This window comes from Simochromis diagramma, unplaced genomic scaffold (genome assembly GCF_900408965.1).
Source record: "Simochromis diagramma unplaced genomic scaffold, fSimDia1.1 OVJJ01000371.1, whole genome shotgun sequence".
Classification (NCBI taxonomy): Eukaryota; Metazoa; Chordata; class Actinopteri; order Cichliformes; family Cichlidae; genus Simochromis; species Simochromis diagramma.
This window is the reverse complement of record NW_024386920.1, coordinates 3,907,173-3,934,402: the sequence shown is the minus strand read 5'-3', so window position 1 is coordinate 3,934,402 and position 27,230 is coordinate 3,907,173. Positions and strand designations below refer to the sequence as shown.

The 27,230-nt window shown below is 41.3% G+C and overlaps 2 protein-coding genes across 5 annotated transcripts in view; one reads left to right on the top strand and one right to left on the bottom strand.

The window, feature by feature from the left end:
- The window catches only part of gas7b (growth arrest-specific 7b), a 58,748-nt gene extending 50,297 nt beyond the window's left edge, over window positions 1-8,451 (top strand). Inside the window, exons 10-14 of the mRNA XM_040036599.1 lie at window positions 5-133; window positions 673-796; window positions 4,918-4,997; window positions 5,679-5,777; window positions 6,369-8,451. Of these exons, the coding sequence (XP_039892533.1) occupies window positions 5-133; window positions 673-796; window positions 4,918-4,997; window positions 5,679-5,777; window positions 6,369-6,482 (546 nt within the window). The 3' untranslated portion in view covers window positions 6,483-8,451. The remainder of the gene's footprint in view (window positions 1-4; window positions 134-672; window positions 797-4,917; window positions 4,998-5,678; window positions 5,778-6,368) is intronic.
- Window positions 8,452-10,098: 1,647 nt separating this feature from the next.
- LOC120736466 (myosin-16) overlaps window positions 10,099-27,230 on the bottom strand; it is a 51,442-nt gene continuing 34,310 nt past the window's right edge. For 3 of the 4 annotated variants that reach the window (XM_040036598.1, XM_040036597.1, XM_040036594.1), the window contains exons 7-23: window positions 22,474-22,530; window positions 17,444-17,530; window positions 17,032-17,277; window positions 16,798-16,915; window positions 15,570-15,697; window positions 14,441-14,637; window positions 14,201-14,333; window positions 13,896-14,112; window positions 13,672-13,808; window positions 13,475-13,578; window positions 12,716-12,908; window positions 12,436-12,639; window positions 12,228-12,353; window positions 11,964-12,134; window positions 11,082-11,282; window positions 10,846-10,992; window positions 10,099-10,722 (exon numbers count right to left, since the gene is read on the bottom strand). In XM_040036598.1, coding sequence (XP_039892532.1) covers window positions 10,570-10,722; window positions 10,846-10,992; window positions 11,082-11,282; window positions 11,964-12,134; window positions 12,228-12,353; window positions 12,436-12,639; window positions 12,716-12,908; window positions 13,475-13,578; window positions 13,672-13,808; window positions 13,896-14,112; window positions 14,201-14,333; window positions 14,441-14,637; window positions 15,570-15,697; window positions 16,798-16,915; window positions 17,032-17,277; window positions 17,444-17,530; window positions 22,474-22,530 — 2,619 coding nt within the window. In that variant the 3' untranslated portion in view covers window positions 10,099-10,569. The remainder of the gene's footprint in view (window positions 10,723-10,845; window positions 10,993-11,081; window positions 11,283-11,963; window positions 12,135-12,227; window positions 12,354-12,435; window positions 12,640-12,715; window positions 12,909-13,474; window positions 13,579-13,671; window positions 13,809-13,895; window positions 14,113-14,200; window positions 14,334-14,440; window positions 14,638-15,569; window positions 15,698-16,797; window positions 16,916-17,031; window positions 17,278-17,443; window positions 17,531-22,473; window positions 22,531-27,230) is intronic. The other variant, XM_040036596.1, reaches the window with a different exon arrangement.

The window sequence follows — 27,230 nt, the reverse complement described above, 5'->3', positions numbered from 1 at the left end:
GCAGCTCCAGAGTGAAGTGGAGAAGCCCTTCCTGACCTTCAGGGAAAACTTTAAGAAGGACATGAAGAGGCTCGACCACCACATCGCCGACCTACGGAAGCAGATGGTTGGCCGCTATGCGGCTGTGGAGAAGGTATCCAAACTCATACAAATATAAGAACTCATGTACGTTATATTATTTCATATGGCAGTATAAACTATTTAAGGAATCATCTCACTGCTGATTATAATTCCACATTTCTTCTATAAGCAGATGGCTGTTTCTCATCTGTTGGATATTTTGTCTTTGTTTATATATACAATAGAAAGCAACTGGGTAAAGCTCGTCTAACATCATCTGTCAGTGTCTTTATGATCAGCGATCATGCTGAGAAAGGACTCAGCAGTTTCTCTCAAATAAAGTAATCTGATGGGCGACTGAGCATTTAAAGCAGGACTGCAAATAAGTTACTGACATTGTTGGCTGTCAAAAGAAAGCTTTAACACTGAATGATGCATGAATGGTGCAGACAGCATTATCACTGTGGTGAATTGAAGAAGACTGTAACATTATTTTATCGTGTTAGCGTGATGTTGCACATTGTTTAAAGGAAAACATTTGCTGCCTGAAGCTCAGCCAGAAATTCAGATTGTTTTGTGAAAGTCTTTACTTCAGACTCTTATCTCTGGCAGGCTCGTAAAGCTCTGTCTGACAGGCAGAAAGAGTTGGAACTAAAGACGCAGCAGCTGGAGATCAAACTCAGCAACAAGATTGAAGAAGACATCAAAAAAGCCCGCAGGAAATCCACACAAGCAGGTCAGAGCATGGGGCAAAGGTCAAACCATGGGTCTTTATAGGGTCACACTTTCACTGAGGTATTTGTTGTTTACTCTGTACCCTCTCATGTGGCTGTGAAACATTCACCGTTGGTCGCTGTTTCCCGACTTTAATGGTACTGCATGTAAATTCTAAATTTCTAGGTTTAAAATTATGTAGTTTAAACAAATCTGTCAAAATGTTCTAAGAGCCACTATGACTGTATGTGCACAACATCTGTTTTCAAACTAAACTTACTTCAGCAGAAATTTACTGGATAAGGAAATGGATCCAAACCAGTGCTAAAAGACTTTGTTGAGTCTTCTCAACTTCCTATTCTACACTGATGTTATGTTATATATACATATGTGTGTATATATATGTATGTATACATATATGTATATATATATAACCCCAAAATATATTTCATCATCACATCAGCGGTAGTTTGTGGTGGTGCTATCCTCAGTTAATCTAAAAGAATAAATTACACCGACAGCAGGACTCACACAGTTTGACAAATGCAGGTCTACTTGTCATTGTGTGCAAATGTGAACATACATTTAAATTCTGTTCGTATCAGTAAATTAATCAGGTCAGCCATGAGTTCTGAAGTGTCTGAATGTAAATAAACATTCTGTCAACATTTCATATCTTCTGCCGCCGTGAATCTGTTTATCTTTGGCACAGAAGTTTCTTTCATGATTAATTTCAGTCCTCTCCCATTCCTTAGTTAGCAGCCACAGGTTGGAGCATTAATAGGTTCAGAAATAGTGTTAATAGAATTTAGATTAAATAAGTGAATCTAATAATGGGTTCCAGTCAGATAACATGCTAATTCTAAATAAGAGAAATAATTAGTCGACTTTATGCAGTTAGAAAAGCGTTGTATTAAATAAGCACAAGGCGTTGCATCTTTTGCATAATTATTATTTCCTAAAAATGTAACTATGAGACCCTCCAGTGCCTGCATGTAAAAGTGCAGACCCTGTAAATAGCTAACTTACTGAACATGAAATCTGAATCCTCCTTCAGTGTTTCTTTAGCCCTTCACTTGAGCTGGCCTATGAACCGGGATTCTGTTTGTCTTTTTGCTGCAACCCAGACTGGGAGACCCCTCCCCAACACATATTTTCCTAATAAACTGGGAAAGAGAAAAGTGGTCCCAAAACTTCTCTGCTTCTGTGTTTGAGGTTGGGTATCGCAAAGGCAGTCCGCATCTCTGCAGAGTGTTTACTGTCAATGAGGCGGTGTGTGCAAAATACGTCAGTCGCTGATATGGACATCATAAATTATGCTGAACTCCGTGCTCCTTGGGCTGGGAGATGTACCATCCTTCCACTGTTTGCCCTGCTGTAGCCTGACAACCTGTGCTGTTTTTCAAATCTTGCTAAAGAACCAATTTTGTTGCATTGTTTGATTATATGAGGTGTCTGTTTCTTCTCACTGCTTTGAAGTGGGCAAGAATAAAGGATATATTATGTTCTTTGGGGCACTAAGCAGGATTTAGGAAGACAGACAAGACTGCCAATGCTGATGATTGATTAATTCATTATTTCAGCACAATCTGCAGTTTCAGAAAGAAGCTGAGTATTCTAAATTTGAACGAATGTTACATCCATTTCCTGTGAACTATTTTCAGCAATAGAATAATCATAGATTGTATAAAAGATGTACTTAGCTTCAGCTTTTGAAAAGCAAAGCCAGCGTGGAAGGGCCTTAAACCTGCATTCTTTTTATGACAACAGTGAGGGGTGGGGGGCTCTGGTTGCAGTTGCAAAAGACTTCCGGTCCTTTAGAAGTCTGTGGGAAAATGGCCTTGGGACTTGACCTCAGTAAACATGTTAGTGGTGAGTTCATAGTCACTCGTTTCAGGTTATATAAAATCAATTTTTAGCCCCATTTTGTAAATGTTGGCCATTCTAGGTTTCAGTCGGGAAGATTATCCAAGGTGTCCTCACTGGTTTCAGTATTTGGTTTATCATTTCAATATAACTTCAGTATTTATAAACGGTATGAATACCTCTATTTAAAGTTTTTTTTTTTGTCAGTTATAAAGAGTAAAAGTAGAGCAACTGGGCACCTTTGCATTCAGCTGTGTAACAATACATATATGGTGCAATGCTGTAGTCTCCGTTACCTGTGGTGTTGTGTTTTTTTTACTAGGGTAAAAGGGTTCATCCACTGCTCCTCACAAACAAAACATTATGTCACATTGAGTGAACAATGGATCGTAAGCCACAAAATAGTGAAAGCACATGTGCATGTTAGAAGGGCGGGAGGTGGAAAAGAGCCAGAGTGGAAAAGTAGCTGCAGCAGATTGATGATTATAAAAGTTTTTACTAGCTGTGCCACCTGAGGAAAGTGACAGGCTAAGAGCCAACAATGTAAACCACCAAAGTGTGATGTCATGGGCCAACCAGGCATGACCACACGTGACTCATGACACACACACACACACAGCGATCCCTCCTCTGTTGCTTATGCAACCAGGTAAAAAAGAAAAAGCGGCAGTTGTTGACAGTGCTCGTGGTGTCTGGCTGCCAATGATGATGACTGCAGTGTGAGGGAAGCAGAAAGGAGTCTGATGCCAAAACAAATAAAGCATGGCATCTGTCTGCTTATAACAAAGTCTCATTATCGCTCTCACTGCATTGGATTTCACACAGCAGTGATAGCAGGGATTTCCTTACAGTTTAAATCAACCATCTGAAGCTGTGATCACCCTTTTATAGACTCCATTACTTTATATACATATATATATATATACATATATATATATATATATATATATATATATGTATATGTGTATATATATGTATATGTATATATGTATTTGTTCTTAGAGTCTCTTTTTTCTTGGAGGGCTTATGCGCATGTGCTTCTCATTTTTTTCTCTGTTTATTTATAGAAGCCATTCTGAGCTGAAGTGAGAGAAAACCCTGTTTACTGTAAATTCTGCTGCAGCAGCAAGAACTTTAAGAAGTGCTAGAACATTTCAAGATCCATATATATGGATGCATTGTACACAAAAGGAGCAGTTTATTACAGCTTTCTTATGGCCTGTATTTCTTTTCGTCCTTTTAGAATATTTTGAAAGAGTTGTTCAGTTTTGGAGATATCAGCTGTAGAGATATCCACGTGAATAGAACTCAGAGCGACAAATGTTTAATGTAGGAACTGTTTTATGTCTTCTAAACTAAACTAAAGCCTTAACTCATAACTGGGTTCATACTAAAACAATCTAGGTGGGTAAATATGAGTCCAGGCAAGAGGGAAGACATATAAACCAGATTTGGATATAAATGTTCTCTATACTGATATATTGCATAAAGTACCTGTGATTTATAAAGAACTAGTTCCAAATTCTTCAGCTTCACCTTAAATGAATTACTACATGGTTGAAACAGGTTGAAACAAGTTACGTTTCTGGAGTGGTCTTCCCAAAGCTTTGATGTTATCCCAATTGAAAATTTGTGGACTACGCTTGTAGGCCAGGTCTGCCCCAAGAAACCATCCATCCATCCATCCATCCCCTTCCGCTTTCACTGTACTACTGATTATACTGTAAGAAATATTACTCCACACTAGCTCGGCTGTGAGATATTTAGCAGCCACATTGAAGAGAGGAATAGGAATAATGTGAACATAATGTAGCACATATATGAGCGCATGTTGACTGAAGAAGAATGAAGAACAGAATACTCAGCATCATTTCCTCTCTGATCTAATCTTCTACATGATTAGTGTTTGTTTTGTTGTCAGCTGGATGCAGGCAGACACATTAATGAAATAACAGATTAGACCTTTCCTTTTCTCATTGCTCATGGTATCATAATGAAATCTTCTATCAGTCTAGATTATCTGTGCTGTTCTGGAATAATTGTATCAGCTGAGTAATGAGAAAACATCCCTGCACATGCATGTTTTGTTCGAACGCCCCAGCTGTGAGGGAATATCTTGGTTGCAACACCATCTGCTGGATGTAAAATGCTAGAACCAAATGAAGTGCTTGGGCTTGCTTTGTTTTGGGGTTTTGTTTTTTGCTGTTGTAGCCAAATTAGTGCATAGATTTTCAAAATAAAAGTTGCTAATTGGCTTGTTTTTCTTCTTCGTGGCAGGCGATGATCTGATGCGCTGTGTCGACCTTTATAATCAGTCGCAGTCCAAATGGTTTGAAGAGATGGTCACCACAAGCCTGGTAAGAATGCATGAGTTTTACATGTGTTAGCATAATTTAGTCAAAGTAATATTTTGCGATTACTTAAAATGTCTGTACACCTTTAAAGGTGCTTTTTGGATTTACCTTCTGAAGAATTAACTGAAACTTTCACCACCAAAAGTAAAATGTTACCATTGGTTATTTCTAATATGTCACTCGTGCTTCCATAGTGCCTTTCAACTCAATGTGAACAAAGTGCTCTGTACTACAAAGTCTTATTCACACAAGCATTCATACAGTGCTTTTAGCTATATATAAAAACTTTTTTTGCCCACTTCCAGGCCTCCATTGTGATTAAAAACAGGCCCCTTAATGACTTGCCTGGTTAAATAAAGATTATGGTCACTTATTACACCATCCTGTGGTACAAGTTAGTATTAATGTTGGGTATTAACTTTAATTACCCTTTAATACCCAACATATAAGTTTTTGGTTTGTTTTTTTTGCATTTTTACGTCTATTTCAGGGTTTTGTGGTTCATTGTGTGCTAGTTTGATCTGAAATTACTCTTTTTTTTGTTTTTTTTTCTTTTTATCCATTCCATTCAGTTTCCTAATAGTGAATTTCCAAATGAGTTTTGCGAATTCACTGCACTGCACTTGATGCTGAGTTTCGGTAACTTCTCTGTGACTCAGCTGTTAAAACTGATCTTTTTCTCAGGAGCTGGAACGACTGGAGGTCGAGCGGGTGGAGATGATCAGACAGCATCTTTGCCAGTACACCACCCTTCGACATGAGACAGACATGTTCAACCAAAGTGTAAGTGCAACGTCTGCTGTCTTTTGCAAGCAACAGGTAGCATACACCAAGGCGTCATTCATTCATTCATCCATCCATCCATCTGTTCTCTTCCACTTATCCAACTCAGGGTCTATCCCAGCTAGCATAGGGCAAGAAGTGGGGTGGCCCCATTCATATGGGAGTTATAACACATATGAGAGGTGGACTCATTTATATAGTACCAGCTGTGATCTGTGCTTCCCAAATAAATTATACCTGGGTTCAGGGCTAGGGCCTCTGCTGGGCTTGTTCTAGCATATCTTACAGAAATGCGATGATAATAATGTTATTTACCTAACCTGGTTTTAATGATGTGGCTCATTGGTGTTGCTGTGCAGTATTTAAATAAAAAAATATTCTGACAAACAGTGTTTTTATTTAAACATAAATTAGAGTGAGTGTTGTTATATAGCCCCTTGCTAATTGCTTAGGGTCTAATAGCCTGATTGTATAGTTACCTCACTAGTAGCAGCAGAGGGAGGCAAAGAGCTACTTTCTCTGAGTGACTGAAGCATGAAGAAGAGGCTAAAGTTTCTTGTTTGACGTTTCAGCTGTTGTTTGTTCTTTCAGACCATGGAGCCAGTGGATCAGCTACTGCAGTGTGTGGACCCAACCAAAGACAGAGAAACGTGGGTACGGGAGAATAAAACTGGAGAAATTCGCCCAGTGGACATCGAGATCTGATATCGGCGCTATCTGATGAACTCACACCCAGATACAGCAAGCTCAAGGCTCCGTGCCGGAGGAGAGGAAGTCTGTGCTGGGATCATCCCCCTCCCACGCATGCACACACTGATCTGTATGTGATTCCTAACAGACTGAGGGACGGTCAGTTTGTGCTGAGCTATTCTTTACGTCCTGACAGCCCCCCTGCTGACAATGATATCAGTGTCTGAGGGAGTTTTTTTGAGGGATGACAAGACCTGTCATAGTTTTGTGTTACACAAGCTGTTACTCGGCACAGTGAATGGGAACTTTATGTATATTCTTTAGTAAAGGATGCTTAGGTGAGGCAAATGTTTAAGAAGCACCAACATGTTGTAAGTGTTGAATAGCTTTATGTTAGGCAGAAGTGTAATGCTAATACTCCAGAAATGCAATGATTTAACAGATGCTGCTAAGCAAACTGCATTCAGAAAAAAAGAGTTGCTCTGTTACTTTGTAGCAGAATGAAGTACTTTAATGTCTCCAGTGTGTACATGGTGACTTTGCTAGACTCCACCCTTTAGTTACTGTTGCTAGATCTAATTTTAATTAAAAACAAAATGCAGCTTATTATGGCAGTGGTGTTTGAAGGTAAAGTTTTTTGTTTTTTTTCTAATAGTGGGTCTTCGGTTCAATCTATGGTAAAAAAAAAAAAAAAGCAGGCTTCTCTTTTGTAACACAGCTGTCGCAAGTGTTCAGTTGATCCACATCTGCAGACTCTCACATTCTGTGGAAAATCAATGCGAGCCTCCCACCTAAACCCACCAGAAACTGATGGCTTCTTTTCATACAATGACTTTATTTAATGAGGCCAAGCTAAATTTTACTTCACACCAAGTGCTGTTCCTCAAAGTTTGGCTCTTGTTATTGTACACACAAACAATTTAAGCAGGGGACATGAATCCCATTAAAGATTCAGACACAGTTAATAAATGGTGGGAAATCAGATGCTTTATGGGACTGCCACCAACAAGCTGCATTTCCTAAACTATGACTGGCAGTAACTGATCATCACACTTAGGAGTTGGGCAATAGCCAACGGTGAATTCCTGAGGACTAAAATCCCAAATCTGGCAACACTTCACAAATCTAATTTTCTCCTTTTTTAAATTTCTAATAAGAATTTTAAATCAGCCAGTTGCACTTTACATTCAGATGATTTTTAATCAACTTTTACTGTAAATTGCTGTTCATATACAAAGACATCTAAACACAAGTTGCTACAGACTTGTTTTTGGTTATGTTCATGAAGCATAACTGTGACATATATGTGTAAATATGTTTTAAGGTGATTTGCTCTGAAAGGGGATCGTAGTGGAAAGAATGTAAAATAGATTAAATAGTAGATTTTTACAGAAAACATACGGTAGATATTTGGTACTGATAATATATTAAACATACAAGTGCTTTATACACAAGAAAACATCTCTAACAGTATGATAGAGTTTTGGAATATGAATCATTTGCTTCAGTTGGATTTGGTAACCGTACTGCAGAAGCTAACTGCCATACCAAATGTTCTTGTCCAGTATTACTGCTTAGTACTGCTTGACTGCTAAAAGGAGACAAATGAGATGTTTTTGTACATTAACAGCTAAAAGTTGTCATTTTTCATTAATAAAATGGAAATACGTATTTCATGTCTCAATGCGTTGCTTTGTGGTTTGTTTGTTTCCAAAAAATGAAGAAAAAAAGCAAGAAAACAGAGTTAATGGGGGAAAAAAAAGGTCTTTTATTTCCTTAAAAAAACATATTCACATTCAACAGCATATTTGGTCAGGTCTTGTTACAGGTTTAGTCAGTGAAAAGTTCAGACAGATGCATTTGAAATCTGAAAATACACTGACATTAATGGCCTAAACTACTCCATGTGCTGACAGCACCCCAGCAACACTTTATGATAGTGACTGAAGTCATTTATAAGGCAAAAGTTAATCATGAAAAAAAAGTGTTTTGTATTTAAGTCACCACTTATGTACGGACTCAAAAACTTCCCTTTAGCATCTCGCATGTATGGTTTAATAAATACTGCAGCCAGTTTGAACCTTATTTATCTTAAAGGTTGTCACGGATTTGCTTAAATGAAGGAAATCTTGACTACAAACAGTAGTTTCCTGATTCCTGATGATCACATCGGAAAAAGAGAGCCGGAATAAATACAAAATGCAGATTTTAAATAATGAGCTTATTTACTAAGAGGAACAACATCCTTCCTGGAAATGTATGAAAAACGCTCCATCCCAAGTAACTGCCCCTCAAACCAGTTACTATGTTTGAGGGGCAGTTACTTTTTCACATAGCCCCCGGTGCTTTTGTTTACTTTTTTCTTTAATAAATGAAATCATCATGTAAAAATTGTATTTTCTGTTTACTTCAGTTACTTTTGTCCACGTGTGTTTGATCTGAAACATGCGTGTGTGACAAATATTTGAAAATCTAAGAAATCAGGAAGTGTAAATACTAATGCTAGCAGGCTTGATTAGCAAGCTGCATCCATAAACTCTGCATGTTTACAGAAAGAGAAGGATATCTGCTAAAGCACAAATGTCTGGAATAGCCTCAGCCACCCCGTATATATGTCAGTACCAGTGGCGGCTGGCCCATAGGGGGCGCTCGGGCTCCGCCCCCCCAAATGTGGAGGAGTAAAAATATATATTTTTAAAAAATTCATCAATGATAGTTTTACTATGTGTGTGCCCATATACAGCCAGGCGTATTTTAACATTTTCACCAGCTGACTCATTAAAGTTCAACCAACAAACGGTGTTTTTCTTCTTCTGGGGCGCTCGTCAAAGCGCCCTTGATATGCAGCGAAATAGCCTATCATTAAATGGTTGCCAGGGGAAAATAATAAATATTTGACCTATCAGCGTCGCTGAATTAAATGGTTTGGGGGCGCTTAAAATTGCGCCCCTGCAGAAAACGCGCGAAGATTTGCTGTTCTAGAATTTTACCTCAGTCAGTAGCCTAAGTGAGCTATAAGGTCAGAGAGAGACGATGGCAGCGGTATTGTTAACGGTTGAGGCACAGCCTCCCCCAAATTCGGTTAGATCGCTTCTAACCTACCCTTTTGCCAGAAGGACAATGGCAGAAAAACTGCAAGTTAAAGAGTTGGGACCTGACAAGCCCGAAATTCAACTAACCCAGGCAACGAAGGAGAAGTCAAAAGCATACAACAGGACTTTTTGTCGGAGTTGGTTCCAGCGCAAGTCGTGGCTGACAGGCTGTGCATATTGATTTATATGATGCAGCCGGCTTTATATTGTTGCTTGATTACACCACACAACATTGGATTGATGTAGCCTAAGTAATGAGTAAGTGGACACATTCATTTTTGCTTAAAGGCTACTGGATGCTAATTTCTTTCGCTTTCTACCTGTAACTTATGTAGCTAGAGGAAAGCTTTCTGTTGTGTGTTGCCATCTAGTGGGCATGAGGTATCACTGTATGAGTTAATCACCTAGCAACAAATTAAAATTGTGTTGTTTGATGTACTCATTAAATGGGTCATTTTAGTCGATATCATAAAAATTGCCCCCCCTGAGATTTTTTTCAGGAGCCGCCACTGGTCAGTACAGTAAAGTTGCACATTTTGATTTGGAAGTCTGTAGTGGATTGACTTGCTTTTTGAACAGCCTCATGTGGCCATTAGAGGAACTGCAGTTTCTGGGTGCCAGCTTTATTTTGTAACTATTGATGCTTTGTCTTGTCTGGCTTTTTATGTATTAAACAAATACAATATCTCATATAAAATGGTGTGTTCCAGACTGAGAATCAGCCTGAGGATTGTTCTTTAGATATTTGGAAATTTGGAACACTTAGAAATACATTTATTAGTTTTTACATACAAATGTTACAGTATAAATGGATAAAAAGGGGATATAAAGCTGGAATGTGTCAGGGCTATGAGCTTTCACTCAGAGAGGAAGCCACAAGTACATTGTAGAAAACTCAACAGGAATGTACAGCATACACAAAAAAAAGTCAGGTTCCACCCATGGTTTCAAACTTCATACTGTACCATGCTTCACTTCTGGGGGATGATGGTGAAATTGAAGCCATGCTCCTAATCAATCATGAGCTTCTTGAGGGAGTTGAGATAGGCTGGGATGAGGGAGCTGACTGACTCCTCGTCATCGTTGAGGATCTTCTCTCCTCCGCCTTCCGAGCCCACTGAACTGGGTGACCGGACTCGGCCTGGGTACGGAGTGCTGTAACCCTGTTAGAACAGACACAGGCCTTAGAGTCAGAACAAGTACTTAGTAGAAGAGGCTAACATGGAGTTATTATTTAATAAACTGCGTAATACACCTGATAATATACTGTTCCAGAGAATACTTACGGAGGAGTATCCTTTGCCGAAGCTTCCTCTGTTCTTGGTCCTAATCTTGGTGAGCGCTGATTCAGCAATGTCCGCCCTCTCTTCGGCATCATCCAGCTCGTGCACGGTCTTCCTGTACTTTGCCAGGTTCATGTTAGCTTGTTCCTCCTGAAGTGACAGCAGTGTGAGTTATTTTAAAAAGCCCACAAACACCATGCTTGGAAACGTGTTCAGAGTAAGAGGATGAGGTGACGTACGGCCTCCTCTACTTGTCTCTTGTAGGCCTTCATCTTGTTTTGCAGCCTCTCCACCAGCTCCTGCATCCTCTGCTGGTTCTTCTGGTCCTCCTCCGACTGGAACAGCAGTTCCTTCAGCCGACGCTCGTTCTTCCGCAGCGTCTTCACCGTCTCAGCGTGCCGCTTTTGTTCAGAGTCCAGCTCCAGCTCCAGCTCCTTCACCTGCATGCAAAGAGTATCTACTATTGTGTGCAGGAAGGCTTCATATTTATCCACTGAGTGTTTAGTGAAGACACACTCTGTTACAATTTGCTGTTTGTCAAAAGTTCCATAAAAGCAGAAATGTACTGCAGGCCAGACAACCAATACTCAATAATATACAGCTCATAACTTTGTTTTGTCATATTTCTGCATATGCCAGTGTGCTACATGCACAGGCATGTGCAAATGGCTAGCCACTAGCATGTAAATATAAATCCTTAATCCTCTAATTAGTTTTTATATCATCTTATTATATTGTAAAAATAAAGAATGGTTTAGAAACATCACTTTTAGGAGGATTTTCTTGCAGGTCTGACTTTTTATGTTTTTATGTACTTTAGGGTAACGGTTCAAATAAGTTCCAGGAGGCAGCATTTTCATGAAGCCTGCCCTGTAGCAAGATTTTCTTCTGGAAGAAATTTAAACTACAGCAGTATTGATTATTAATCGACTTTACACATTGAATTACTTTATAAGTCTAACAGGTAAGTACTTCTTCTGTGCAGACACTTATAGCAGGGATACTCGTGACCACACTAGCTAAAGTAACTGCACATATCCCAGAGCAGTTGCTTCACAGCTCCAACATTGTGAGGCTAAAAAGAAGCGACAGTTCAGGCATTCTGACATGTTTGTGTGTACCTTTCCCTCCAGCTTCTGGATGATCTTCTTTCCTCCTTTCAGAGCCATCTGCTCAGCTTCCTCCAGTCTGCTGCTCATCTCTTTGATCTGGGCTTCCAGTCCTTTCTTCACTCTCTCCAGGTGGAGCGTGTGCTCCTGCTCTAGACGCAGCTCCTCCCCAACTCGTGCAAGCTGACAGAACAGAACATCCGTTTCCAGCGTTACCGACCTCGTCTGTATTAATCTGCTGCGTGCTTCGACTTGGAGTCATCTCATGTGTTTTACCTCACAGGTGGCCTTCTTAGCTTTGTCTGTGCATCCTCTCATCTCGGCCTGGAGCTCCTCGTGCTCCTGCTGCACAGTCTGGAGATCCACCTCCAGCTTCCTCCTCCCGCTGAGAGCCGACTGGAACTGGACACACATCAGGAAGTCTGTGAGTGTATGTGGGTCCGGTTAGAATGAGTGAAACAGAAGCGGAGGCACTGTGTAATACCTGGTTGTTGAGATCGCTGTATTTCTCCCCGGACTCTTGCAGTTCTATCTCCAGAGCCTTTCGGGCCCTCTCGGCGCTCTCCAGGGCCGCGTGGGTCCCCTCACCCTCGCTGACCAGCAGAGAGCAGCGTCGCTCCATGGCCACCTGCTCCTCCCTGCACTCCTCGTGGCTCCTCACTTCCTCCTCCAGCTGAGCCTGCAGCTCCTGTGACAGACACTTGCTCTGTGAGCAGGGTGGTGTAGAAAACACTTACTGTACTTGCCGAATGTTGTGAGCAGACCTTGATCTGTTGCTGCATCTTCTTGCTGTTCTTGCTGAGCTCTGTGTTGCTCTTGGTGAGCAGGTCCACCTGCAGTTCCAGCTCATTGATGTCAGCCTCCAGTTTCTTCTTCAGTTTCAGTGCCTCCGACTTCCCTTTCACCTCTACATCCAGACTGGCCTGCAGGGATTCTAACGCCCTCTGGTGGCTTTTTCTAACGTTGGGCGTGAGGGAACAAGATGAAAAACATTGTCTTAGATAAACAGCAAAATAAAGATAAGTGCCAAAAATGAGCTCTAATGGCCACTTAAGGGTCCTGTTCATTCTCCTCTGTGTTCATGAATCTTTAGCTTTCATAAAAGCTTTGAGAAAAAGTTCTGTTCTAGATTTAGATGCTTACTTAAGTAAACAAATTAAGAAGCTAATGATTATGCTCATCAGAGTTAGCCACTTAGACTTGGAGCGTACACCTGGTAGTTGGGCTGGATCAAGGCTCTTACCAAAAACCAGCTGCTCTAGATTTGGCTGGACTAGACCACGAGCACCTCTTTCAAAGGGTCTCAGTGTGGCTTATTTGGTTTGCACTAGAGTGCAATTACCATGTTCACTTCTGCACAAACGAACCACATCAAGGGGAAAGTTACCCAAAGTTTAAATAGACTAAACCCTGTTCCAGTGTCATGTGTAACTGTGTATTAGCTGCAAACTTTAAAAAGAAACATTATGGTGGAGAAAAACAGAATGCAGAGAAATATGAAGGATGAGAGGAAGCTGAGGTACCTCGCAGCCTCCGCCTCTTCCTCCTTCTCCTGTAGTCGGCGCTCCAGGTCTGCTTTCGCCTGAGACAACTCGAGCTGCAGCCTCAGCACTTTGGTCTCCTCAGCCTGGCAAAACGGGAGGAACGAAGAAGAAACGCACAATTTACAAACAACAAGCTTCAAATATTGGAGCAAATCTAGACTTGAAAAAGCACTCACCTCCAGTGCGGCCTCAGATTCCTCCAGCGAGGCCTGGAGCTCTTCTTTCTCCATCTCAATTTTCTTTTTTGCTTTCTGGAGCTCATGCACGCTCTTGCCTCCATCGGACAGCTGCTCTGTCAGGTCTGCTACCTCCTCTGTGGGACAAAGAAGAAGTTGCATATGAGGCAATCCAAGACAGGCAGCTGTATGTTCATTCAGCCCTCACATGTGCGCCGTCATACCCTGGTAGGCCTTGTTCTCCCTGCGCAGAGCCTCTAGCTGCTCCAGAGTCTCTTCATGAGCCGTCTTGAGTTTGAAGAGCTCGCTGGCGTGTTGCCTGCTCTCCTTCTGGCAGCCCTCTACCTCGGCCACCAGCTCCTCACACTTCTCTTTCCAGTCTCCAAGCTGCTTTTCCAGGACCCTCTGCTTCTTATCCAGAGCCTGCCCACAGCTGCTGGCCTAAGGCAGGGACCATACACTGCTATAACACCAAAGCTTTATGGCAAGGCATCAAATAAATGAGTATATAACGAGCCGCTCTGTCTACCTTCTCCAGGTCCATACAGAGTTCTTCCACCTCTCCCTGCAGCCTCTGCTTGGTTTTCTCCAGTGAGGAACATTTTGCCTGGGTGGCCTCCACGGCCTCCTCAGCCTCCTGAAGCCTGCTTGCCAGCTTCTTCCTGTGACACACGTATGATTTGGACTTCTGAGACACATTACAGGCTCAATTCAAGGCATCACATCTCGTCAGATGAAGATGATAGCTGCCAGTATCAACACCACGTACTTGGTTTCCTCTAGCTCGTCTGCGTGTTGGATGGTGTCGGCCTCGTGTTTGGTCCTCCAGTGCGTCACCTCACTGTTGAGTTTGGAGACGAGGCGCTGCATCTCCTGCTTGCTCTCCTGCTCCTCCTCCAGCTGCTCCCTCAGCACCTCGCACTCCTGCCGCACTGAGCTCAGAGTGCTGCTGACCCCCTGCTTACACTGGCAACACCAGCGAAGAGACACACTTTGAGCACAGTGTAAAGCCCAGAAATGTAACACAAATCTGTGCTAACACACTGACTCACTTCACTCATGGTTGTTAAAAGGTTTTTTAACCTGTTTGGAGCACAAGCACAATATAAAAGCTGAACTAACGTACAAAGCTTTGATAAAATGACACATCTGTTTGGGACATAGAGGTGTCGGTTAGTCTTCACTCGTACTGCCCATCTTTTTGTCTCTTCTTGATTACACTCACTATTTGTATGTCTATATATATTGCATATTTAAAATTGCATATTTGAAACATTTCATATGCTGAGAGTAAAGTGTACCAGTGTCAAATTCCTTGTTTGTGTACACAAACTTAGCCGAATAAAGGTGATTCTGATTCTGATCATCTATGATTGCATGCATAATACTCTTCTTAGACTAGGAGGCTCACACTCACACTTCCCCATTACCTTTCACCAGACCGACTAAATCCGAAGATTGTCCATTAATCAACCTTGACACTCATTTCCACCTGCTTCATCCTGTCTGCAGTTTCTTCTTCACCTCTCCTGTGCACAGTAGAGGTGCACTTGCCTGTTACTTTGGATGGTTGACCCGAGGTGTTTAAAATCATCCACCTACAATACCTCTCCACTTGTGTCTGCCTCGCTCTCATTCCCGTGCACATAGATTCTGTCTTGCTTCTTCTGACTTTCTCTCCAGCGCACATCTCCACCTCTCCAGACTCTCTCCCAAATCTTACCAAAAACAATCAGTCTAATAGCCTCACAAAGGTAACCACATTCACAGAACACGCTATAATAGTAGAAAAGTTTTAAATACTAAGTTTGTGTAACTAACTCTATTGAATAAGCCTACTTTAAACTGCAAAACAGACAAAAAAGTATGTGTTTTTGCTTTATGTTCAAAACACAGACCTTGACCTCCTCATCAAGCTGTTTCTTCAGCTCCTCCACTTGTGACTGGAGGAGAGTCTTGGATCGGGTCAGCTGGCTCACTCTGGTCTCTGCCTCCTCCATCTGTCGACTCACGTCGGCATTATCAGCTGACAGGACACACAGGAGCACCGGTTAATGATGCACTGTAGCATGCAGCAGAATTCAGGCACCATACACAAACAATGGGATTATTTAGCTACAAAAGGCAGATGCAGTTTAAGACGTTCATATAGAATAGCAACGTGGTGGCAAAGCAAAGACACGTCTTCCAGGAAGTTACATTTATTTTATTTCAGTGTTTGAAACAAAATATTTTATATTATTATGAGCTCACATGGGAGAAATGCAAAAAGAGCTGTGTAATGTCTTGGTGTAGCATAAAATGCTGTGTCAAATAGACACCATGTCAGTGTCTCTGCGAGACTTCTTGGAGACATTTTCACTAGAAAACCTGGAGACAAGGTCCTCAGAGTCTTAAATGAAAGATGTGATCGTGTTGCATTAGAGGACACATCTGCAGTTTTTCAATTTTGATTGACCTTCCTTCCTGCTTTGGTAAACTTAATGTAATTAAAATGTACGTATGCATACTTGATCTTATCCCAACAACACATTCGTTTTCTGCCTAAATAGTTTGCTTTTTAGATCTTTTCCCAAATCTCCTGAGGACAAGTGGTCAGGAGGGCTTAGTCAGTCAGGTTTGTCGTTGGCAAAATATAAAAGAAAGAATTACTCGAAATTTTTTTTAGAAATTACTGACAGTCTTTTTTCCCAACAACGGATCTTTTTTATTCTTAAAATATGAATATGAAATATGAGTTCATACCACCACCGTCTTTTGTGTCAATCGTTAACTAGTTGTCATCAAAATATATTATTTTTACATGCGCAATATCTACTGGGAGCCAGTTTTAGTGATTTAAGGCTGCATGTAACATCCCGGAGAAGATCACTTTAACCTTAAAGTATATCCATCAAGCTTTGCCTACTTGTAAGACAGAAAGAAACTGATTAAGAAAACTTGCAACTGGGTTTGTACCTTGCTCAAGGACATTAGACATGCAGACTGGGATCGAACCACTAACCTTCCAGTCAGTAGCTGATCTGCTCTAACGCCTGAGCCACAGCCACTGACAGGATGGGACAATGGGATTTCTGAATGACTTTCTGTAATTGCTCATGTCCCACAGGAGTAACATTGTTTTACCTGTGAGCCTGTTCTTGGCCACACTGATCTCAGTGAGCGTCCTCTGCAGGTCGTCTCCTCTCCTGTTGGCCTCAGACAGCTGCTCCTCCAGCTTCTTCATCTGGCTGTCAGAGGATGCCTGGGGCACAGTAACATCACAGCACATTAGGTCACGCTCAAGGCAATCACAAAAGTCTGTGACGTTGCTGTCTTGTTCAAAATACAGATAAGGTCCATGTGATCTCAGATCCTGACCTTGGCCTTCTGTAAACTGTCCAGTGAAGCAGCTAGGTCATCCACCTCCATCCTCAGGTTCTGCTTCTCCTTATCCAGTTTGGCTCTGGTCCTCTGCAGAGCTTCACACTGCTCTGTGAGCTCTGTGACGGCGTCGCTGTGCCGCTTCCTCAGAGACACAGCCTGAGCTTCAGACTGGGCAGAGGACTCCTCCAAGTCTCGTCTCAGGCGCTGCAGCTCTGCATCTCGCTTCTTGTTCACCTCCATCTGTTCGACACACACAGGAAGTAATTTAAGTTAGATTTTCCAGGCAGTGCCCTGGAAATCTTCTTCGTGTACTAGCATTTAGCTGTACAATCTGGGATTATTTATGAGGGAAATTATGTAGTCCAGAAGCGTGCAGCTCGACAGTGTTTGTGTGCTGGTAGTTTACCTGTGAGGCGGTGACTCCTCCTGCTTCTTCAAGGCGATCTGTGAGATCATCCAGTTCTCTGGTGAGATCAGCTCTCTGCTTCTCCACCTGCCATAAACACAACAGTTAAAGAAGGATATCGGACAACAAAATTATGCAATATAATGCAAAGATTTCTGGGTAAAAGTGCTGTGAGCTATCTGTCCATCATTATGGGATCTGAAACCCTTTATACTCTTTATACTTTGGCTCTTTACCTCACTTTGATTCACCCTTCTTCTTACTATGTTTTGGTTTGAACCACTCATCAGTAATAAAGCAACAATAATGGGCAAAAGGAAGCTAAAGGATTCAAACCAGAGAAACTCTACAGTTACCTCCCAGTGACCCCTTTCACTCCCAGTGACTCCTTTCTCATTATATCTACTAATACCAGCTGGCGAAAATTTAACTGAAAACTGAAATGAAGTGAATGAGAATCTGCATCTCTATGTCTGAGGCCTCTGTCCTCAGCTGGAAAAGGTTGTAGCGTCCTCTCTGGGTCAGGGACAAATTGCTGCTCCAAGTGATGGAGTTCAAGTATCTCAGGTCGTTGTTTAAGAGCGAGCGGGAGACTGACAGACGGATTGGGGCCACAGCTGCAGTGATGTGGACGAGCGTAAAAGTGAAGCTGTTGATTTAGAGATTGTGGATACCTGCACCAGAAATGAGCTTTCTCTGACAGGTGGCTGGTGTCTCTCTTACAGACAGGGTGAGGATTTCAGTTATTCAGAGGGGCTCTGAGTAGAAAGAAGCTATCTGAGGTGGTTCAGGCATCACCCACCAGGCGAAGGCCTCAGGGCAAACCCAGGACATGCTGGAGAGATTACATCTCTTGGCTGGCGTGGGAATACCTTGGTTCCCCCTGGATAAGCTAAAGATGGTGGCTAAGGACAGGGACGTTTTGGCTTATATACTTAGGTAGCAGCCCCCAGCACTAGATAAACAGAAGATGGATGGATTGACAACTACCAAAAAGTCCTAAAACTTAAGTGGCTTACTGAAGCAGTATCAGCATATATACCCAAACTTTTTCTAGATTTCTGGTAACGTTTTTGATATAATATAAATAAAGTACTAAGAATAGATATGTTCTGACATTATGAGACACATAAGATCATTAACTATGATTACCTTCTACAAACAAAATCCCGGCTCCACTAGTAGAAGAAAACTGATTATATATCAGTTTATACACAGTGTAATAAAACTTGACAGTACATACCCTCATCTCATGCTCAAACATGGAACAGCACACATGGAATGAGTTTATTATACTGGTCCATTATATGCACAAACAACAACTGGTGCTCTGTAATTAAAAACACTTATTTTTTTATACACGTGTTTTACAGCCAGTTTAACGACAGCCGTAGATGTTGAGACTGACCCACAAAAGCCGGAGTCTCGGGGCCCCCTGATGGAAGCAATGAGGCACGGCCGTCAGCACACTTCAGCCAGAAAATAGATGACTCTCACTGGGGGGCTCCTCTTCCACCCCCTACTCCTCCAGCTAAATCTTCAAAAAACAGCTCACACCTGAACCCAGCCCTTTGTGTCCACACGCTGGCTCTGTGTCGAGGGTTAACACTGTGCGGAGGTGGAATGGAAGGTCAGTGCTCCTAAAGTGCCCTTCGGTTAGAGATAGGAGATTTATCTTCATTTGCACAAGAGCATGAAAGAGTAGGAGTGTGTCTCTGTGCAGTCAGCCAATTTGTGTTTGCATAAGTGATTTCTAGTGTTCATTTACTCAGTCTCCAAAAACTAAACCCCTGACTGGTGAGATGTTCTATCCTGAAACAAAACTAAATGTATGTTTACTTCAATGGTTTTAATCTTATTGTCCAAAAAGATACAGGTTTGTATACGTCTCTTTTTCTATATTAGAGAAGTATATATGGTATAGTAAGTAAGTATATATTGAAAGAGCCAAATGCTTTCTTCAAAGTTAGTCTTTATACAATACAACATGTCCATCATCTTCTGTGAGTTACAAGCAGGGACCAATTTAACACAAAAATGAGATAATTTCAATGAAAGTCCTGATAGTGACAGTTTAGCATGACTTATTTTTTCCTCAGAGATGTAACATTCGGTCCACTTTGCTTGATTTCAGTCACATGATGTCTACTTGTTCACCTATTGGATATCACATGTACAAGACAGCTGGCCAATGTCTCGAAAAGTTCAGGGCTGTAGTTCACGTGTCCGGTATTTCAAGTAATTCAATGGTTGGTGTACACAATCCATCCAAAATCCATGCAGAAAGGTCAGTAATGTTCAATGTTGGGATTTGATTGAAACTGAAGGGTAGAAAAATTGCCTTTTAAAAATGTTTGTGTGAAACTTTTGCCTTCGTGATCTCTAATGTGCCACCACAAAGCTTTTTGTTATATGGCAGCAGTATTATGTGCTATCCCAAAAAGAGGAAACAATAGCTATTGACTGTCCAGAAGCTTGTATAAGTACATTCACTATGCAGCAAATATGTAAATGCCATTAATAAAATTTCTAAATCTCAGGGAAAGCCATCCAGTCCAGTCTGTCAAGAACAAGGGTAATGTTCAGAGCTGGAGTCACTACAGAGGGATAGAATTGATGAGGAATACCATGAAGCCATGGAAAAGAGCTAGCTTAAATAGAGGTGTGGCTATCAGTGAGCAGAAGTATGGCTTCATGCCCCGAAAGAGCACTACAGGTGTGATGCTTGCTTTCAGAGTGTTCATGGAGAAGTACTGAGAAGGTGTCTTTGTGGATTCTGAGACAGCATATGATTGGGTGCCAAGAGAGGAGCTGTGAGACTGCATGGCACAGAAGTATGTTAGGGTGGGGCAGGACATATGTATGGTAGGAGTGAAAGATGGAGGTAAGATTATATCAAAGATCTGGTGAGCTCCTTCTTGGTTCCAATTATGATGGACAGTTTGACATGTTTGGAGAGGGTGAGGCTAGGCAGAGCTGAAGATGTTCAGAATTTCATTGAGAGTGAACAAGATGAGAAATGAGTAGGTCAGAAGAACAGCTCAGGTTGAGCAGTTTGGAGACAAAGTTAAGGGAGACAAGGTTGAGGTTGTTTTTAGATGTGCAGAGTGGGATTGTGGGTATACTGGCCAAAGGAGATATGGATATAGTGAAGGAGGATATGCAGAGGTTTGGTGTGATAGAGGATGATGTTATGGATAGGGTGAGGCACAATATCTGCTGGGGCGAGGGAGCATCTGGGACAAGAACCAAGCAAATTTATTATTTTGGCTCTGATCTGATCAGATCTAATCTCATAAAAATGTTAGCGAGTACCCAGAGCAGAATATTACACTTAGTAAAGAATGGCAATGTTGGGGGTTTTAAGCATAGCATCAAGTGCCATTTGCAGCTTGCTGCTCCTAAATCGTGAAGCAGCTTTACTTTTCACATTAGGACATCATCTGCATCAGATATTAAAAAAATTATACTGAATAAATTTGACTTTAATTGCTAATAAATTAGCAATATTAGCTATCAAGACATTGGTAGCTCTTTGGTTTCCATGAATTGGCTACTTTGGGCATCTGTCGCAAGCAAAAACAGTGAAAAACAATTTAAAGTTGCGTCTTTGGCAAGATAATTGTGAGGTCATACTTATCTGTTTTAATTCCTGACTGCATCAAAACTATAAGGATTCACTTAGTAAACCCAAGATAAAAAGCAAAGGAGCTAAACAATTTGACAACCCTTAAGCTTAAACTGGATAATAACCAAGAGTTTAACCCCTTTCATATTCTACGTAGTCACCTGACTTTTAAGTTAATTTTTGTTGTTCATGTTTCTATGGAGAATGTGTGATTTCCAGTTTAAAGATAAAGTGTTTGTGTACTGACTGAATGCTATGCATGCTATGTGTGTTCTATGTGTGTTCCTGGGTGTGTGAGAACATGCTACTTTACAATTATATAGTGTGTGTGAGCGTGTGTGTGTGAGCGTGTGTGTGTGAGCGTGTGTGTGTAAAACCGCATGGCATTCCAGACGGGAGAGGATCCTAGAAAAAACAGTGCTGTCTGTCAGCCTCTATCTCATAATTCTATCTCCCCAGTGCGACCCGAGGAGCAGAGCCTAACAATAGCGAACCTGTCTGCAGCAAAGGTATGCTGTATTTGAGCTGCTCTGAAGACGGAGGAACAGATAAAGACCTTGCATGTCTCTGCCTGCCTCTTCGCTGCTCTGCAGCTTCAGAGGCTGAAGGGGTCTCAGCTAGCACCATTAAGAATACCACCCAGAGTGGGGAAAAACACACCCTCAGGCCAGCTGTCACTCTATTTACCACTTGGAGTGAAATATATGCCTTTGCATTTCTGCCTTTTCCTATTGTAACTACAGTACGCTCTTAAGTGGGCTCTGTCATGCTAGCACACACATACTATAAGTCCTTGTTTGAAACAGCAAGCACTTAAAGAGCCACCTTGGTATCAGCTTTTTATGGCAAAGACATTCTCCTTTGAAAAAATGATGCATTAGAAAGAAGTCATCTGGGACACTTTATTGCAGTCAAATGTAAGATGGATGGAAAAAATGCCCTATTCTTCCACTTGAAGGAGCAAGGCAAAAGGTGCACTGATATGGGTGTGTGAAGACAGAGAACGATCTGGGAAAGTAAGAAAAAGGAAAAAGGACGTTGGGGCTCCCTCCACGCCTCTGGGTTCCCTCTATGTTAATCAGAAACACAAGGTCTCTTCAACCCCCTTTTATTATCACAGGTGCAGATAGTTTGGGGTGACCAGAGGCACAGCACCAGCACATGTACCCCACCAGCTGCCAGCACGTCAGCACTGTTTTCGTCCGTTCTTCTTCATTTACCGTCCCCTTCAATCTTTAAACTGCTCTAAGCACCACAGGCCTGAACATTAGAGCCGAACCAAGTTATCTGGTTTCCTCTTATCTACCCCACAGAAGGACAGACAGATTTAACTGCTCTTTGTTTCATGTGCACTAAAGAGCGAAGCCACACAGTTCCTCATAAGTGTGTAGATATACAGTACCTTGGCTCTCATGGTCCGCTCTGCTTCCAGCTCCTCCTCCAGCTCTTCGATGCGAGCCTAATGAGAGATATTGAAATGGATGAAGGTGCATACTTAAAAAAATCAAAACAAGAAAACTTAATTTGCTTTCAGTACCACAGGCCTGAACATTGAACTAATAAAATACAATAAAACATGGGGAGGATATTTCCTCTGCTTTCACAGTACATGTGTAATTTTGACAGAGAACAAACGGGGCCTCATCTCCACTGACTGTTTGCTATTTCAAGGCAGCACTTGTGTGTGTGGTGAGTCCTTCTCATACACTCCACTTTCTTTAGGGATTTGGCACGCCTCTGGCTTTTTTCCTCAGGTAGCAATTTAGAGCAAAAATGTCCTGTAGGCACCGTCATTATCTGTATTTTGACCCCAGGCTGGGTGTGCTATGTCCGGTCACCGAGACCAAAAATCATCAGCACTGCCATTTCCATGAAATTCGAAGAATTTTTGTTGTGTTTTTTCTTTTTGTTCTGTTTTGGGGTTTTTTTTGCTCTTGGTTTTATGGTCCTGGCCTGAAGTAAGTGATGCATCAAGGTCTGAATACATGCAGTATTTTATCAGTCAAAATCATTTTCAGGTGTCTTCTATATATTTTGTAAGGTTTATTCCTTCCAGGTTTGTAACCTTTTTCAACAGCAGCTGAATTACTTCTCATGCAAGCATGTTATCATCATGAAGAATGACTAATATGTACCATTTAATGCACATGCATGAATTACAACCATGCATCTACCTTGAATATACAATATTTAAATAAATGACTGCACATATTCTAAGTGACAACTTGCTTTCATCGTCTCAATTCAAGGGTTTTTAAAACATTTTAATGATGACACAAATCTTTAAATACGCACAACCGCTTCCTTTACACAACACATTCTTTATTCCTTGCAAACCAACAACAGCACTATTTTTTACAGTGAACTGACCACCTCTGAAAATAACCAAAGCATTTCCAGTTATTTTTGGAACACTCAGCTATTTCATCGCAGAGGATACTGTGTTTATAAAGCCATAGTTATGTAGAACAATGACAATCGTGCATAGTTGGTACAGGTAAAGGATGTCGATCAGTGCCAAACAACCACCCTTCAAGTTCTTCATGTTATGCACTTCCTCTGAGGGTTTTATCTATCTATCTATCTGCCATGGAGCCAAAAAGATTAAATATGCAACTTTGGGTTTAAATAAAATAATGAGCTTATTGGCCCAACATAAAAATAATAAATGAATATCCAAAATATATTGGGCAGATTTTGCATGTTGTTCCTGTGTCAGCATACTCACTGTACTCCAGCTTCCTCCCACAGTCCAAAGACATCTAAATTAACCATTGACATAAATGTGGCCATAACTGTTTGTTGCTCTGTGTGAGCCCATAAGACGCACAGCATACAACAATATATTTAATTATGCAGTGTAAACAAAACAAAACCAGGAATATCTACTCTGTTCAATCACTTCATGTAAGTTTACATTTAGATATGAGGAGAAATTATTATGATTGCATGCAAAATGCATGTGAATTGTATGATACGTTTGATTTTTACATGCAATTCAATTCAAATCAGTTGCAGAAGCACCTCAAGGCGCTTTATATTCTAAGGTCAAGACTCCAAAATATTACAGGGAAAATCCCAGTCATCAAACAATTCCTTATGAGCATGAATTTGGTAACAGTGGGAAGGAAAACTCCCATTTTACTATCTGCTCCATCCGGTTTGGGGGTCAGGGGGGAAAAGAAGGACAGGAAACACACTTGTGTAATAAAATATGAGCTTCCCAGCAGGTTCATGAGACCTCAGCACAGGCTAACGGCACTAAATATGTTATAATGTATAGAAAACATAGTGTCATTTTTTTAAACACTCTTGCTTTTGAACTTTAAATATCCAGTGTCCTCTTAAGGCATTTCACTTTTATTTATATAGCACCAAATCACAACAACAGTTGCCTCAAGGCATTTTACACACTTATATACATTTTATTAAGGTAAAGATCCTCCCATGATACAAACTGTTATTCTTAGTGAAAACTTAACTCCCTCTACCACAGCTTACAGTATACGTAGAACCCTCTGTGTACACCTACTGTGCTTTGAATTTTATTTTGCTGGATTCTGTTCAAAATCATCAGAATGATCTAATAGAAGTATATCATCCACAGATGATTTCTGTTCCACTTATGTCATGCCAAAACTGCTTTTTTTATTACTAATAAAAATTTATTGTTCGCTTCCCAGCACGGCTGCACTCTACCAAGATGAGTCATGCTCTTGGTTATCTACAATTTGTATCTATGTTTCAATGTCAGGAAGTGTGTCTGACATGCCGGATGGCCCAGGGCCACTCACAGCAACCTCACCTCCACTTCACTCAAGTGGTGAAAGCCACAGCGCCTAAATCTCCCCAAACAACAAACCATAACAAACGTACTGTAAACTATGTGTACAGACAAGAGCTGGAGAGCTCGCCTGTACTTGTGCCATCTTTGATTATAAACAACAGAATATTTTTAAATGCCTAAAAACAACACACAGAGACATTAACTTATTCCTTTTATCATTTTTGATACGTTTAAACAGAAACACAGAAATAAAAACTCACGTGCCAGCGGAGCGCCTCTGCAGAGAGAACAGCCATCGTGAGGCAGCAGCAGCCCAACTGAATGACTGACTGAGTGTCCCACACACTGAGACACGCACGTGCGCACACACACAAACACACACACACATAGCTTCACTGTCGATCCCCTCCGGCACTTTACTGTCCACACCCCCTTATGCATGCACAGCCTCTTTTTCTCTCACTGACAGTTCCCCACTCAAATATGTTTCTTGTTAAATTCCTCTTTTCCAGAGCCTCAAACCACCCTCAAAGTAAACATTGTGGCTCTAATACAATTGTAAAAAACACATCGTGCACCAAGAGTGTTAAGAAGTCTGAGCCAGGCTACATGGGTAATTCTGGCCACTTATGTGTAGCAGGAAGAATTTAGACACAGATTCTAAATGAACCCACAAAGATGTCTCTAGTCTTGAAGCAGTGAGCTGGAAACAACAGAATTAGGCCGTCGTTGCTGAGAATGGTTGCAGGGTTTGATCTCCATAATTGCTTGTGCTTAGGGTTTTCTTTTTCCCCTCTTCAATCTGAAACCATAATAATTGTCTATAAATTGCAATCAGATGTGGCCTCAGTGCAGATGTCTCCATGCTTGTGTCAGAGGGGATGGTCAGCAGTGTGGGCAGTGATATCCTGTGAGACCCCCCCAGCTGAACAACTGGGAGGCCTTCCCTGCATCTATACTGTTCGCACACACTAGCATAATTCAGATCACGGCAATGGTGCAGGAATCTGCATGCTTTGTTGTTTTAAATGCCACCAGATGGCCACCTACAGACTCCAGATGTAAAGTTTTTGTTGCTGACAGCTTCCACAGACATGGTCCCAACTATTTTTTTTATAGGTAAAGATATAGATGAAATTATTGGTACTAAGTATGAAGTAAGACTTGTTCACCACAGGTGCTCATTTGTCAGAACATTTGTCTGAGAAACACCTCTTAGCAATACGATGACTCTTAGTACACACAGCTCGTGTTTTTAAGGGTGAAAAACAAGAAAAAAAAACGTTTTTCCAGTAGCGATCAGTCTACAAACAAAATATGGTATTGTGATTGTATTATCAGTTTACACTAAGATTAATTCTGTGCTTTATGTTTCAAATGACACAAAAGCACATGATCCCGTATTATACACAAGACAAGCATACGTAGCTATAAGGGAGAGGGCAATAGAAAGCTTGAATAGCGTAATCTGGATACGAGACTCTCATCACCGCTGTGGCCCAATCTGATCTAACACCTTCAGCAAAACATCTGCTACAGACCAAACAAAAAAACAAAATGAGCTTTATCTTCACAGATTGTGATAACCCTCAGATTGTGACTGAGTGTAAACTGTTTTACAACCCTAAATAAAACCATTTGCTGTAAGAAATCAAGGCTGCATGGCTGCTTTCTCTTTAGGCCAACTGCTTTGAATTACAGCATACTACAGAGGGAGAGGCGGCTTCATCATCGGCGACAGACAAAGCGGTCTCTTTGATTCTGCAGCAGCTTGCGTGGACATATTCGTGCAACCTTTACGTCAAAGGAAAGACCTCAGTGGGTGATGTCCAGCTGGCTGGCCTGTCCACCTGCATCTTCATCAGTAGGAGGAGTTTACATATAATAGCTTCATTGTGAGAGGATGCCAAAGCTACAGTAAATGCGAAAACATGTGCACCCTCAAAGACACATGGATTGTCTTTCACTCCTCAAATTAGATACAAAGGAGCTCTTTATTTTCACTACTGACAAACTCTGGAGGAAACATCAGGCTCCCAGAGGCACTGGCAGAACAGAGAAGCACCACCTGAACCCATAACACTCCCTCTCTCTCTGAACTCAACGACAGACACAGACAAAACACATTATCTGCAACATGCACCAGTGACACAGATAAAAGCTCTCAGACTTGTTTGATTTTATCTGCATGCCATTGAAAGATTCAGCAGAAAAACATTAGTATATACTTCCCAGATTGGCAGAGAATATAATGCATACAATAAATAGCTATTCTACCCTTGCTTCTGCAGTGCCTGCAATCCTAAAGATGGTGAGTTAAATTGCACCGTCTTTAGTGGTACAGCATACACTCACTGCTGTGGTGATTTTCC